The sequence below is a fragment of the Melozone crissalis genome, unplaced genomic scaffold (genome assembly GCF_028551555.1).
Source record: "Melozone crissalis strain CALT ecotype California unplaced genomic scaffold, PUWL_Pcris_2 ptg000018l_1, whole genome shotgun sequence".
Lineage (NCBI taxonomy): Eukaryota > Metazoa > Chordata > Aves > Passeriformes > Passerellidae > Melozone > Melozone crissalis.
The window spans coordinates 13,218,418-13,234,171 of record NW_026535796.1 but is presented as its reverse complement, the minus strand read 5'-3'; the positions used below and the strand labels follow the sequence as shown (position 1 = coordinate 13,234,171).

At 39.9% G+C, this 15,754-nt stretch overlaps 1 protein-coding gene across 2 annotated transcripts; it reads right to left on the bottom strand.

Moving 5' to 3' along the window:
- Positions 1 to 297: 297 nt before the first annotated feature.
- Positions 298 to 12,706, bottom strand: EHF (ETS homologous factor). Of its 2 annotated transcripts, XM_054276165.1 has the most exons (8): positions 12,607 to 12,706; positions 9,916 to 10,161; positions 9,538 to 9,597; positions 7,099 to 7,167; positions 6,940 to 7,008; positions 3,775 to 3,834; positions 1,198 to 1,393; positions 298 to 397 (listed from the first exon to the last, which is right to left on the bottom strand). In XM_054276165.1, the coding sequence occupies exons 1-8, from the start codon at positions 12,701 to 12,703 to the stop codon at positions 298 to 300; spliced, it is 897 nt and encodes a 298-aa protein (XP_054132140.1). In that variant the 5' UTR covers positions 12,704 to 12,706. The 2 variants fall into 2 exon arrangements, with proteins under 2 accessions (XP_054132140.1, XP_054132142.1); XM_054276167.1 differs by lacking the exon at positions 6,940 to 7,008.
- Positions 12,707 to 15,754: the final 3,048 nt, after the last annotated feature.

The following is a 15,754-nucleotide window of genomic DNA, read 5'->3' as shown; positions in this document are numbered from 1 at the left end:
TGACTCGTAAATCACATTATGCCTGTATGATTTAAAAAAAAAAAAGAGGAAAACTTCACAAGAAGGGAAAAATAATCATAATTCTATAATGTTAACTTATATCACAGAAAACTGTGTACATTTTTTCCCCATACAGGACATACTTCAAATAAAATAATTTTAACACCAATAATGATAATGTTCTTTCTTCCCGACAGAAGTAGAATTGTTTTCTCACCCCAGTTTGATACATAAATATAAGAAAATAGTCTTTGAATATTTACATCCACGTGTTTTAAATGTTATTTCTTGATATATTTAATTTTCATTTTCTCTCCAACCACGGGCATTCTTTCCAAATTTATATACTAATCTCCGACCATCCACACGCTCAAGGATTTCTCTTTTGTAATAGTATCTGTTAAAATAAAAACAGAAAAAGATATAAGAGTAAATTCAGCTATGGTCCTAAAAGGCCACTGCCAACTAGACAATCCCTTAGACTAGCTTAAAAAGTCTTGATTTTCTATTGAGATATATATATATATATAATATCTAAGATCATTATAACTGAATGACAGAGAAGGAAAATTGATGTTTTCTTTTTCCTTTATATTAATTAGCTTCTGAGTTTAAATTTTACTGTGTTTCAGGTCAAAGCATACTGCTGTATTTATCACACACTCTTACGAGTTTTCACAGGGTTTTTTTCCAGATAAGCCAGGATCTGAAAATCAGACCAGAAAAGAACCTCAACACCCTTTTAAAAATATATTTTGAAGTTTCAGAGATTATGAAAAAATTCTCAAAATGTTGAATTAAAGAGTAAAGAAAATCCTAACACCAATTTTAAGACAATGAATGGTGGGTTATACCTAGTTTCTGAATGTTGCTGGAAATAACAAGGTCTCCAGCCATTACTAGGCCATTTAAACATTCTCAGGTTTCTGCAACCATATTCCCTTCCTACATTGGTTGTCTGGATGGAGCCAAACAGAATTTACATATCTATAAGCAATTATTTGTGTTTTATATATCATATATTTTACAGAAACAGGAGAAGAAAAGAACATCGTGCTACAATCTCAAAACTGGTGTAAGAGACTGTCAAAGAAAGCAAATTCTGCTGTTGAGAAATCATTTTTAAAAGTCAGACAAATCCTCCCTCCAGCTGGTCTGTGTATGTGCCACAGTCTTCCTCAGCAACATGCAGCTCACCTCATAGCCCGGCTGAGTTTCTCATAAGTCATGCTGCTGTTGTTTTTCTTCTTTCCCCACAGCTGAGCCACAGCTTCAGATTTTAAAAATCTGAAGACACCCTCTGACCGGTCTTCCCACTTGATTAATCCTGGGTTTTTCTCAGGATTGAGAAGAATATCTCGAATAAATTCCCAAAGATGAGTTCCTCGAGGGTCTGAAAAAGGAAAGAGGGCAGGAAGGAGTGTCTCCAGAGCTCTCTGGGCTATTTTTATGTCATCTACAGAGGGTGAACACTCAGGCCATAGTTTCTGGAGCACAGGACCCCCACCTCAGAGATATACAGGTGAAAAACACTGGCAGCCTTTCGACTGCAGCATTGGCCTCAGGCAGGCAGGCAGGAGCCCCAGCAACCAGGGGAAGCAGAGTCCAAACCTCCCACCGCTTCCTTCTGCCTTTGGCGCTGTTTCTGCCCTAAAGAGAACATGTTTAAGCCTTCCCCTCATCTCATTTGCCCATTTCTCCTGATCTCTGTCTACAGCACAGCATGTAACCTGATATTATTGTGTGGCACATGAAACAGCTGAGATTACTGTGAAGAAGGCACCGAACCTCCTTGCATTTAAAAGATAGACAGAAGGCACAGGAGGTGAACTGCCATTCTGCATGAATAAGTAAGTAAGAAGGTGTAGAGTGGATAGAAAGACAGTGACAAAACTGGCCAGCCAAAACTGTGTCTAAAAAGGAAACCAAAAAGTTTGACCATGGTGTAGAAAAGATGAAAACAGATCTCCAAGTTCAACAGGTAGATCTCTCAGTTTAATCACAAATACGTCTTGCAGTTACTATAAAGATAGCACCAGAAAGTCCAGGTCAAAAAAAAATTAAATAAATCCATCAAGTCAGATGAAGTAGTTTACAAATGAAGAATAACAAACGCAGTGACAAGGTGAGCCAGAGAGACAGCAGTCCTTTGGTCTGACTTCAAAAGCATGCAATTAGACCAAATTAAGAAGGAAACAAGCTAGTCAAAGATGTGAAGGTAACTTGAAAATGGTATGCAGTGCAGTATAAGTAGAATTAGATTTAAGTCAACTAATCCATTATTTTTCTTTATTATTATAATTGTTTCCTGGACCCATTAAAATGTGGTAGACTATCTGGACATCAGTAACTTATGGTCATGATATGGAACAGTACTGAAGGAACTGGAAATGAAGAGGATTAGCCCAGACTGCCAATGTCACCTGTTTTATACGCCCAGTCCGTTACTGATGAGATGTTAGAATCACAGAATATCTCAAGTTGAAAAGGACCTATAAAAATTACCAAGTCTTACTCCCTGCTCCTTGAAGGACATCCCAGAACTAAGCAATATGACTAAGAGCATTGTTGAGACACTCCTTGAACTCTGTCAGTCTTGGTGCTGTGATTGCTTTCCTGGGGAGCCTGTTCCAGTGCTTGACCACCTTCTGGGTGAAGAACCTTCTCTGTTGTGCAGTCTAAACTTTCCCTGGCACACTTTCACTCCATTTCCTCATGTCCTATTACTGGTCACTAGACAGAGGAGATGAGCACCTCCACCTCCACTGCCCTTCCTGAGGAAGCTGGAGACTGGGATGTATCAACCTTCAGCCTTCTCTTCTCCAAGCTGAACAAGCTGACAGACCTCAGTTCTTTTCAGGACTTTCTTCAGACCAGTCCTGTCTAATCCTTTCACGAACAACCTTATTATATACACACACACACAAAAAAATCCCGATGACCCAGATATCTGTGTACAGATATAAAATTCAGGAGTTCTGCTGGGGCAAAGTGACAGAACAAGAGTAAGAAGAGTCAGGAAGAGACTCTGGAGGTCATATTGAAAAAGGATGAACACAAATACCACAAAATGCAGTGAAAGACCAATACTAAGCTTTCCTATTATAATCAGGGAAATAAATAGGATGGAAAAGACACACATAGGATGTTTTCAGCATCAAAACATCCTGGTAAAGTACGTAAATGGAACTATGTACAGAAATCACAATTATGGCATCTTGTCTTCAGAGTCAGGTTGAATAAAATCTTGCAGAAAATGTAGGTGAGGGGAGTGGAGAGACTGTCATATCAGGGGATAAGAAGGTGGCAAGACTGAGGCACAGGTGCCTGCTTGTGGTGTCGTGCGTGAGAAGTTCTGCAAGGAGATGCTGAGCAGGGTCTGTGGTGTGTGCTGCACCTGGCAGGCACAGGCACCAGCATGACTGTGCCCACGCACAGGCCCTTCTGATTAAATCCTGGGTCTTCCTCATCATTCCTTTACTCCACTCCACCAGCCCAGCTCAATACAGGGCAGAGGAAGCTGGTTTCTGGTTGCTTCCCCATAGGCCCTCACTGATAAAACAATTTGAAAAGTTAAACAATATGGAGTCCAAAAATGAGGTAAACAAGCAGTACTAGATAGTCAGATCCTTTCAGAATTCATTCACAATAATGATTTAACAAGTTTTGCGTTCAAATTGCTTCCTCTTCCCTCCCAAATAGGATCTGATTTTCATTTGTTTCTTTTTCCTTCAATCAACTAACCAACCCTTATAAGCATGGATGTTGACTTACTGTGCTTCTTGGTGTGGGACTTTGGGGTATGATCTTGCGATTTTTTTGCATCTGAAGAGTCTGCAGAGAAGGAAAATGAAGCCTATTTGTAAATTTGATTAAAGGCTTTCCATTGACTAGTAGGTTGAAAGAAATAAAACCACAAAAAAGAACAAATATCTCCTCTAAAGATAATCACTTTTCGGAAGGTAATCTAAGTGAGGAGGGAGAGTTTTGTTTTCTGTACTATATGTTAATCAGCACACTTCTCAAAGAGACCACTGATGAATAAAGAATGAATGCAGAGGTAAACATTTGGCTTTTGAAAGCTAAATTTGATTAACAAATACTTCACCTCATATTGTGTGTGAGAGAGAGAAAAATAGGATGATCACATCTGTAAAAGGAATCCTGAATTGTCCCATTATCTTAGTCTTTGCTGAAGCACGTATCTTTGGGGGCTTATTTGTTTCTGAAGAGATGATCTAATGGGAAATGTATGTGCTGGTACCAATGCACAGAACACCTACCTGACTAAAACATAATGAACTGGCAAAGCGCTGTTGTTTAGGGGGGCAGGGTGGGGGAAAGGGGCTGCGCTGGTAGGAGTTTTTGGCAGCAGGACAAGCATATATTTCTCTGTGGCTCAGAGCCATAGAAACAAGCCATTTCTCATCAATGGTACTTTATCACCAGCAGCCAGCCAGAGGAGAAATAGGATTTCTGGCACAAGCATTTCTTCAGAAATGAAAAAAAAATAAGTTCCGCCTGTTCATGACTGTAACCTACCTAGCAGTCTGCACGTTAAACCCTCCCGCCCCCAAACCACCGCAGCCTGGCTCTGCTCTTGTACTTAATGAATAGCTTTCATCTGATTGCTCTAAGTCTCACAAAATCTGTGGGATAGACCCGAGAGGGAGCCCCTTCTGTGTTTGCTTTTCAGCATACCTTGTCCCTGAATCCCATAAAGCAAAGCTTAAGGTCCCACGCATGTTTTCCCAGCTTCTATGAATGCACAATTATCATACTTTTCATGGAAACCAGGCATTTGCATGGGAAAATGACTCACAGGAAATATTTATTTGCATAGAAACTTGTCAGATTTGCACAAGCTACTGCAGTAACTGCATGTGAAAAGGTAGATGCAAAGTTATTCACACACTTGCTTTATTCATACATAACTGGAAACATAAGCTGAACAAGACCGTGGGGATAGGCCTAACCTCTGCTATTCTAAGACTGATAAATTACTGTCCTTGACGCCCAAGCAGCAAACGTGCTCTGAGTCATTTTGCCTTCCCACTCTCAAAGAGCAGGAACTAGCCTGAACCTCACTCAGCTTGGAGGGGGGTGTGGTATGGGGGAAGTAAGATGAGGCTTATTTCACTGCCTTTCCTCAGATTATTATTCCCCATATGTTATTAAAAGCCTGTGGGAACCCCAGGTAACGACTGCAGGACCCAGTTCTTTATTTGCCCTCATATAAATCCTTCTCATTTTAAAATCCCACAATTCGCTTGCAAATGTTTGTTATGCTCCACTTAGCTGGAAATTTATTCTTGGAAGTTCAGCTGCCTTCTGCCTAGCCAATGATTTATTCTGGATTTCAGCTGTGTAAATAGCCTCCCGCTCTGCCACAGCTCCTACGTGGAGACTGGTTTCAAACATGCCATGTTAGGAGGCTGGGGCCTGACAGATGAAAAGAGTTATGATGCAGTTTCAACAAAGCCGTCTTGCAAAACTTTTGACAAAAGGTTACACATTATTTGCATATGATTCAGGAATGAGCCATTTTTTTACGGGATATACAAATTTAGTTTTTACAGGAGGCTGTGCCCTTGGCGTGCCACCCTAGCTCTAGGCTTAAGCAGTCAGCAGATAAACACACCGTGCCGGGATCTGGACAGGTCCCCAGCCCTGTCAGAGAGCCCTGAAATCTTGGTAGCCATCTTGTGAGAGTGGGTGGAGGTGGTGGAGAAAGATAGGCTGTTTGGTTGGGGATTTTTAAGGTTTGGTGATTTTCTTATTCTGGTCAAGTTTTCTCCCTCTGTCCTTTTTTTTTTTGGGGGGGGGAGGGGGGGAGGAGGCGTTGTTTTTTTTTTGTTTGGTTTGGTTTTTGGGGTTTTTTTGTTGGTGGTTTTTGTTGTTTTGTGTTTTTATTGTTTGTAATTCTGTTAATTTGCTACTTATTTTTGTTAATTTAATTAATGCAGCTGAGTGCATTGGTTTAAACTGTATGTCACTTGGCCAGTCCAGCTCAGGAGGCTGGAGGAGCAGGGGACGGCAGGCACAGGGGCTGGGGCCATGGGCACATGCAGAAGCACAGGGCTGTCCCCAGAGCAAGGCATGACTACAGCAACACACTCTCCTTTCTCCTCCCAGGACCTCCAGTGCCTTCTCCCTCAGATCTCTGCTTAACAACCTCCTAAGAAGAACCTGCCTTCCCTCCCCACTTTCTCGCTCCCCTGCCACCTCTGCTTTATTCTTTCCCCACTGCCTCGCTCTCCCGCCTCCATGCTGGTGCCAGGACAGGGCCCACAGGGCCTTCACCACGTGTGATCAGACTGCACTTTGGCCAGGCACAGCTTTGCTGTGTCTCCTGCCCTTCAGCAGGCAGATTTGAGCTCTCCCTCACGGAAGGCAGGGGGTTCAGCGAGCATCCCGTGTCAGCCCAGAGAGGCTGCAGCACAAGCCTTGCGCCGGCTCGTTCGGGCACAGGGCTCGGTGCCTGCCCTGCAGCTGCCCCAGGCCAAGCCCAGCCCGGCCCCAAAGCCAGCAGCCTGCTCAGCATGAATCACGGGCTCACCGGGAGCACGGCCGCTTTGGGGAGGAATGGGGCACTTGTTTGCCCCGTGTGCTGCACCTCAGAAAAGCGTGGTGTAGCTGGAATGTCTTGTATCTCTGACACTAATGTTTACCTCTTTGACTCAGTCACTTTAAAAGATATGTGGAGATTACAGATTATTTGATCATCTTCCTCTTGACAGAGAGAAGACAGAAGCATTTCTTTCAAGAAAGCTATTGTAATAATGACAGCTAATAAATCTGTCAGAATCATCATTGCTTGGTTTAAAATTACTGGAGGCTCAGATGCAATCCTACAACAGAAGACCACAGAGACTATTACATGTCGGTAGCTCTGGGACAAGTGACAAACAATTAAAAATATAATTACAAGTTTCTTACCAGAAGATTGGTGACTAGGTGCCATCATGGAAATCTGAGCACGACAGAATGTTTTACTGTCCAATAACTCTGGGAATTAAAAAGAAGACGTTTAAACTAATAGACTCAGACAACAATAAAGCCATCTCAGAATACATGAAGTATTGTGATGTTAGTTACCTACTGTGCTACCATAGCCACTGTCATAAAGATAATTCTCTTCTTTCCAGGATACCATTAATGATGGATCTGAAGGTAAAGGACCAAAAAGAAAATGAGATCACCAAAAGAACATTTTTCAGCACAGGGGTAAATATTGAGCACTGAAAGAATTTAAAATGTGAAAAAAAGAAGGAAAAAAAAAAGCTGTCAAGAGAACCAAGAAGTGAAGGGGCTATGTACAAAATTATTTCCTTTCACTCAAATTATGCATGGAGTTTTGCATATTCAGGCAAATGCATTTACACAAAGCACTGACTTTTAGAAATAATGTATTATGCTCTTCCTTTTCCTGACTAGTATGTCATTTATGCCTGGCCTTGGAGGAGGTTTCCTATGCCAGATCAACTCTAATTCTACCCAATCCAGACCTGAATTCTCAGCCCCTGATGATTATGACAGTGCGTTGGAGCCACAGAGATGAAAGTGTTTTCAAATATCTAGTAAAAAAGAAGGATGCTTATGATGAGTGTTTATTTCTACAATGGTAGAACTCGAAAGTCCTCTCTGAAGCACAGCTTATTGTTTAAGCACATAGGGAGAAACATCAAAGCCTAATCCTAGATGAAGGGCCATTTTATTCCAGGCACACTATGTCCCCATCCTTAACCTAAAAACCACCTTCATGATTAAAGAGGAATAATTTTTAGTGACCTTCTGGTCACATGGATCAATATAAGCAGAACGGAAGTATTATCTTTATGACCTGTACACTGGTCTGGAAATTACTTCCTTCACAGTGCATGTTTAAGGTCAGAAGCCTTAAAAATCTCTTTTTCTTTTGAAACCAGGTCAGAAGGGATGAGATAGAAGGTTCAAATCTAGGTTAAACCTAATTTTTTTCATGTTCATATAAATGAAATCAAAAACCCCAAAATGAATTACAGCTAAATAATCATGTTTGGCCAAGTTACCACTTATGACATAGGAATTTAGCAGGCATGCTAACTAATAGCTGCATGTTTGGGCACCCAGAGTTTGCGTTCCTACAATAGCACACACCCTTTGCTTGCTTGGACACCTGATCTGCCTAATGTTGCCTCTGAAAACAGGCCTTACACAGCCGGAACATGGGGAAAGTGTTCACCTTTGTTCATTTTGCCCTTTTTCAGTACCCATGTCTTTGCAGCTGTGACGATTTACTGGAGTGAGCCGGGCTTCCCCTCAAAACCACCAGCCCTGTCCCTGCTACCTCACAAGACGTAACTTTCCCAGCAGCTCTAATCCACAATTCCTGCTCTCTCACATGCAGAAACTTAACCCACTCCAACTGGCCATGGTTGGCACCACCAGAGGCCCACCAGACCATTCCTGATTCCGCACATCCAGGAGAACCACCTGCCAGTTAGTCCTTTCCAAGATGGGCAGCTGAGGTGCTTTGCCTCATCTCTGGTAGGAGGAGGAAATAATATCATACCAGGATCTCATAAATCAGGACTTAAAGGATTACTGGAGTTACCTCTATGGAAAGCAGCAAGGCTGCCTCATGCACATCTCCCACAGCAGGAGTGGATTGCAGATTGCAATCCTTGCCTGCTGCAAGGAGAATGTGGAGAGGCTGGGCTCCAACAGGTTAAGTGGATAAACAGGCTGACAATATTTGTTGGAGACACCACATGCAACAGATCAGTATTTTTTCTGCCAGCAGATATCAAAATGTGGCTCATGGGCACACCATACAAAGAGGCTGGGACTAGTGGGACAGAGAGTGTGGATATGGACAGGCATGATCTGGCAAAGGAACAAGGCAAATAATTGTGCCTGAAGAGGACGGTTGAATCAAGCTCAAGTTCTTTTCTCAGTTGAACAAAGCCCTGGGAGGAAAGGGATCTAGCTATAAACACACTCAGAAAGAACTGCAACAGCAAAAACGCAGATTTGATCAAACGAAACTACTGCCTGAATTTCAGTTTCATTGAAACCTGTGAAGAAAATGTAACATTTAAAATGTAACATTTTGTTTTCTCTCCAAGCTGGGTTTTGGAAATCTCCTTGTGTTTCAAACATTACAGCACTTCACAACAAAATATTTGTTCTTCCTTTCTTTCTTCCTTTTTATTTTTAATGGAGCAGATTGTTAAAATAGTTGTTTCGAAATCTTTTGAATGAAGTGTAGAATGAAGTTCTCTACAAAGCTGCTTCCATGGAGCACCTCAAATTATTCCAACTTTGAACATCAGTGTAGACTGCTGATACTGCAGAGGTCAGGTCTCCCAGGAAAAGAGGCCACATGCATGTGGTATTGCCTGCAACTTCAGAAGTAGGCCCGGACTGACATGTGTATTGCTTCTTTAATTCTGCATTATACACTTTCCATTTTATTTAATGCCACTTTGATTTGTCTCCCTTGGAAGAGGGATCCCCTCTTTTCAAACGACAATTTACTCAACTGCTACTCACCTGTTTGCTCTGTCTTCACAATGACATTATGAGATTGGTACATGTCACTTCCACACTGACCTGCAAGAAAGCAAATTGGCAGATGGGAAGTATGAGAATGAGCACAGAGAAATCAAATGTATTAGCTCCAAGCAGCAACTTCTACACCTGAGCCAGAGGGCTGATTTTGGAGTAGAAAACAAACTCTCCTCTTCATCCTTCAGATTTCTGCCTTAAGTCATATCCAAGAAATTTAGCAATACCATAAATATGCTATAAGCAGAATAGCAAACTTAGCAAGTATAATCTGCCAGGCAGGCTTCTGGGGAACATAAATGGCTTCTGAAGATCTCAGAATTCAGACTAATGTACACATGTCTCTCTCTAGTATTTATTTACCATTCCATTTTAGGTGCTGGAGGTTGCTGTAAAGCAGTTGTCCTGCTGTCCCAGCTGCCTGAGTGAATTCCTGCAGGCTCATACTACACAGATGTTCCCCATTGATATCAAACTCCTGGAAAGGTATGCAGTTGGCATCCAGTTGGTTGGTATCAAGGAGGTGTTGCAGCCACTCCCAGACTTGAAACTTAGTCCAGTACTGTGGGTGTATTTCGTGCCACTGGGTTCCATAGAAGCTACTGGATACTGGAAAAGAAAAAAAAATATTTACTGTCTCTGATAGCATAATAGTCATCAACAATAAGATCTACAGCCAAATTGCATGTCTTGGAAGTCTGCAGATCTAGATGCTTTTCTCAGGCCTTAAGACTGGCTCAGTGGCTATTGCTGGAGAAGATATTGTGGAGGTTTTGGCCTCAGTTTTCCAACTAAAAATTGGGCATTATTTCATTACACACTTCTTGGCTGACTGATTTGCAGGAATTAACTTATTAATGTTGGCTAAATACACCAAAGTTCTCTGAGGGAAGATAATTTACAGAAATACTGTTGAAAAGGGATGTGTAGGAAAATTACTTTTTTGCATCAGAAAATGATGGAAACGCCTTGCAAAACTCTCACAAGGAGACGTGGAAACTTTCTTTGAATACGAACTTAGTAGGGGCTAAATATTAATTATGAGGTTAGGAAAAAGAAAGTTAAAAGCACTCTCATACTATTCCACAGTAAAAGCCTATCAGTGTGGGCCATGGTTCCATGACAGAGTTGGCATTCTGATGGTGCAGATTATTGCTGTAGTCATGTAAGGGGGTTTCTGAATGTAGTTATAGAACTCATTTTTAGCTATGGGAGCTGCCTAATTTTCTTGTTAGAATGTCTGAGTCTTTTCTTGGCAGTCTCCTTAACTGCTCTCAGTTGTATGTCATTGCACGACAGTAATTTGCATGTGCAAATGGAAGAAATTCTACATGGGACAGGATCATTATGTAAGATAAGAGCAAAGGCAGGATTGCTTTGGTCTGTCCTCACAGAGTTCAGTGCAATTTATTCCCTGGGAAAGGAGGAAAATGGACTATGCCAGACAGAGGCAACAGTGAGATAAAATGTTCACAAGTGCAAGAAGGGTTTAAGGCTGAGGGAATGAGAGATTACAGAGGGAGGAGAGACTGCCACGGCCTAGCTCTGCAAGGACCTCGCTCCAGGATATGGCAGCAGTCTGTTCCCAGTCTCCTCTAGAATAAAAATAACCACACAGTGAGAAACACTGTCAGCAATGGATATTGCCAGAGCACCACAAGCACAAGAATTAGCACATTTTAGGAAATCACCTTAACTCAGGTGCACTAGACCTCAGGCTTCTTCAGCTGAGGTACAGGACACAGTTTTCAGGTAACACAGAAACAATACCCACAGTTATTTAGCTTTCTTTATCAATATTAGCCAACAAGGCATGTGTAAGTAACTTAGGGAGTTTGCAGGACTGTTCCTCATCCTACTATTGAAGGATGTGGGGAATGAGTGTGGAAATTATTTAAAATGTAGTATGTCAGAGAAAAAAGGTATGCTGGAGCTGTCATATATCCCCTGAAAAGGAGATTGATTTGTATTCTTATCACTTCAGAAGAGTAAAGTGATTTCAAAGGCCATAAGAATCCTAATGTTAGCAAAGATACTTTTGTGAGAGGAGAAAGTAGCTTAGGTAAAAGTAAGTTTAGCGGTGAGTTACTGGGCAGGCTGGTCTGAGCTTTGAGATTCCTGTCCCTCTAAAACATTAAGTGAATCCTGAGGAGTTTTACCCTGCAACTTGGATATAGACCTCCACCATTTGCCTCCACAAAATCCTATGGAAGAGTGAAACTCAGACGTTACTTTTTTTGTGTATGACACTGTTAAGAAAAACAAGCACATTTATTAAGCACATGTTGATGTATTCCTGTGTATTTAGAAATTACACAGCAAAAAGAATAAGCATTTCATTAAGTGGGAATTTTAATTGTAAGGTTTGTTGTAGTATTATTTGGATCAGAAGGACAAGAGTAGCATATGATTGTCTGCTTAGATTTTAAGTTTTACCTGTCCCTTGAATAATGAAAAGAATTCTAAAATTATGTCAAGCACCTATAGAGATACAGGCTTATATCTTTTTTTTATACTGAGAGAATATATATGAATACATTTTTATATACCCAGATATGTAATCAGAAAACAGTAAGGAGAAATAAAGAGAAAAAATCATAAGCCACAAGCTACCTAGTGCTCTAATGCCAGTCTAATTAAAAAGCTATCTAGAAATTTGAATCAAAAAAGCAAATACAGCAAAGCAGTAAAAATATTATTCCCCTGGAAAGCCAGAGGGGTGATTAGCATTAAAAAGTAATGTTGGTTCAGAGAAAGCACGAGGGGTAAAGGTACGAGAGAAAGAATTCTGGACTGAGCGAGAACTGGCATTTTCAACACCATTAAATTTCAAGAAAGAGAGCCAGTAAAGAAATGAACAATAAACTGGTCCCTATTGTAAGTTCAGCTTTTTACAAATATAGTAACAAATGAAATTTTTTCTTACCAGAAGTGAAACTCCGGTAAATTAGTACTACTGAAAAATAATACTTGTACACACTTAAAGGTGTAGCAGCCCCTTTCCCCTGGCTTTATTCCCAAAAATACTGCCCAGAGCAGTTCAATTCTTCCTACCATTGCACGTGGAATATCCGTCTGTCCAGGAAGGCTGCTGGTGGAGTAGATTGCTGCTGGAATTGATACTCATCCTGCCAGCTCCTTCCAAAATCATGATCTGTAAGTGAATCAAACAGCTTGCTTAGTGAGCGGTGTCTAGTCCAAGAGGTAAATGGCAAAAAAAAAAAAAAAATCCACTGAAGGTGAAGCAAGGAGGCCAATTCCATTTGTAGAAGAAGATACAACTGAAATCAAGAACATGTTGACACAACCCCTTTTCCACTGCCACAAAATCTCCTTATGATAAACATTACCATGATTAATTTGCATACGCAAGAAGCAAGTTTCTACAGCTGCCCATCCATAAATGAATAATCTGTAATCAGAAAAGAAGCCGAATGAAAAGACAAGGCTTCTGACAGAGCAATACATGAAAACTGCCAAGCTTTGAGAAATTAAATACTAAAGAGTTTTACTTTTTTTTTCTGCTTTAAAGAGAAATGTGATTTAAACAAGTTCTTATCTTTTTTTTCTCTTTTTTTTTTTTCTTTTAAGAGAGAGAAAGAACTTTCCAATAATTGCAAATGAAACTATACAGTAGACTGCAAGCCATGCTCAGAAAATCCTTCACACAGAAGGATACCAAAGTGTTACAGGGAGGTAGACTTACAGGGAATATCTTGTCAGCTGACCCAGTTTCTTATCTGATCTGTGTCAGCAGTGTCTATAACACTTCTTGGTAACAAATATCACAGATCATACATTTCAACCCACCAAAAAAATCAGATGGTCAAAGATCTTGTAAATGAGACAGCCATTCTTGTGGCTGTCTGTACAGAATCAATATAGTGGAATGACAGCACCCCCAAGACAGCATTCCCTCTTTTAAGCAAACTTTCCTTTCCATGTATCTTAGCATTAGCACCATGAGTAAAATTGTCCTGTACGTTTTTAAACTTTAAAAACAAAAAACCCAGTTGTATGACATTCTAGAAAAAAGTTACATTTATCCCATGTTTAACCATTCCAATGAAAGTATACAAAATTCCTCAGTGAGGGGTACTCTTGACATTTTATATTATCTTTCAGTGGTGTGAAGTTGTAAAGCTTAAAAATATATATAATAACCAAAGATATTTGTGAGGACATCGGAAAAGTAGTTTGTTAAACATTACAAAGGCTTTGGGTTGTAATTCTTATTTACGCAGGGGGAAAAAAAAGAAAACCAAACCCCTGTTCAAAAATATTGAAAGCCGCTAAGTCTGTAAAAACAAAACATTAGACATCAGGATGGCATGTGCATGCAACTAGACTTCACCCTAGAATTAAAAAGGTTATGAAATACAAAATAGACTTGCGAAGGGTAAGGTCACTGGTCTTGGCTGTTTATGCACTGAGGCCAGCGAAAAACATCCACTGAGAGCACATCTGTACCCCCTACAAGCTGATGCCCAGCAACCTTTTTGATAAAAGACAAGGAGTCAACAGAAACACTTACAGCCTTAGTTTTAAAGGAGCAGTCTGAAAATTACCCGGATTGGTATTTTCCTCTGTCATTTAAAATAAACCATGTAACTTAAAACTTACAAGTATCTATTTCTTCCCCCTCCTCCCTGCACCCCCCTACCCCCAATAGGTATTAGAGAGGGAAAGGGAGAGAGGTTACTGACAATTGCCTAAAAAGCCAAAGCCTTAGAAAGTTCAAGGAAATTTATCACAGAGAATGGTGCTTTACAGTATAAAGCAGTTTAGGGCTTTTTTTTTTGTAGATACACAGAATGGCAAAATCAAACCATGGATGATTTGTCAGTCACTTTCCACTTTTAATTCTAGCCAATCTGTGATTCAGTGAACACTAGCAAGGAGGATTTAATTTCTCATAGTAGATATATCAGGTTATAAAATATTAACAGTTGAGAGAGATTGTTCTTGTGCCATTCTGGCCAAATGAAAGGTGATTATCACATCAGTCAGTACATTTATACAAGTTAGAAGACTTTTTTCAGCCCTGTGTAAAGGCCAAATGACTTATTATTGTGAGTGAGAAGGTGTGAGGAAGAATTTGAATTCAATCTCATTATTATAAACATGTTCAGCCTATAACACATATAAATTATATACTTGACATGCAAGAACTTTTAAGCAATAACGTATGCTTGACAGTCAATACATACACTTCTGAGGCTATAAAGGTTGATGATGTATCAAGTTATTTCTTTAAAGTTGGTTTAAATTGTTAAAGACAATTAGGTATGAATGAATCAAATATTAATGAAAAAGAGCTTATTACAGTATCAAATAGAGGTGAGGTAAAATACCATCTACTCTAGGAAAACACACTTAGAAACTTAGTTTGTTGAATTCATTTCTTTTTAAAAAATTATAATATGCAATTCATAACTTAAATTCATTGAACTGAATTCACAATTTCAGAAGCTATCTCAGAATTAAAAGTACTGTGTTATGTGGTTTTGTATTCCGCAACTTCGGTAGTTTCTGGAATTCTACACATAATTCCAAACTTGTGCAAAAGGCTTACAAGTACGTCTGGGAAAGCGTACACATGAACTGAAATTATTTCTGTGTAATTTAGTCCTGAAAATTCAGTTAATTTTTTTCTTCTTCATAACTAATCAGGTGAATTTCCAAACTAAAAGATCCTATGACACTTTTATTCAGCAACTGAAGCTATGGATAGTTAAATAAACCAAATCATGTGTTTTGCACAGTTTTTCGACCCTAGCAGTAACTAAAGCCAATGCACATTAGAGATCTGAAAAGAAGAACTTTGACAGCCTCTTCCTGAGATCTGGATTTTAGTTATTTTCCTTTAAAATGTCCTCTCCCTGTCGCAGTCTAGCAGACAATTGCCCTTCACCATATCCCTGAACATTAACATTATTTTCAAACAATGTCCATGGAACTTGCTTTACAATTTAACTAATCAATCATTCCAGTTTGGGAAGCTAAATAAATTATCTCAACCTCAATAACTCAATTAATTTCTAGTATCACCTGTAGGAGCAATTGTGCCTAAGAAGGAGAATTTACAATATGACATTAATCACAGAAGAAGGACTGGATTTAGCTTTTACCTAAACTTAGCCAAAGTTCTGTGTATTACTCAAGGAACAGGTTTTTTGGTGTCTTGAAAATTTTCCAGTCA

Coding starts and splice junctions, on each gene's coding strand:
- EHF (XM_054276165.1), bottom strand. CDS start 12,703: ATGATTTTGGAAGGAGCTGGCAGGATGAGTATCAATTCCAGCAGCAAT. Junction 1,394..3,774: donor GTCCCACACCAAGAAGCACA/GTAAGTCAACAT, acceptor TTCCTTTTTCAG/ACCCTCGAGGAACTCATCTT. Junction 398..1,197: donor AAACTCAGCCGGGCTATGAG/GTGAGCTGCATG, acceptor TTATTTTAACAG/ATACTATTACAAAAGAGAAA.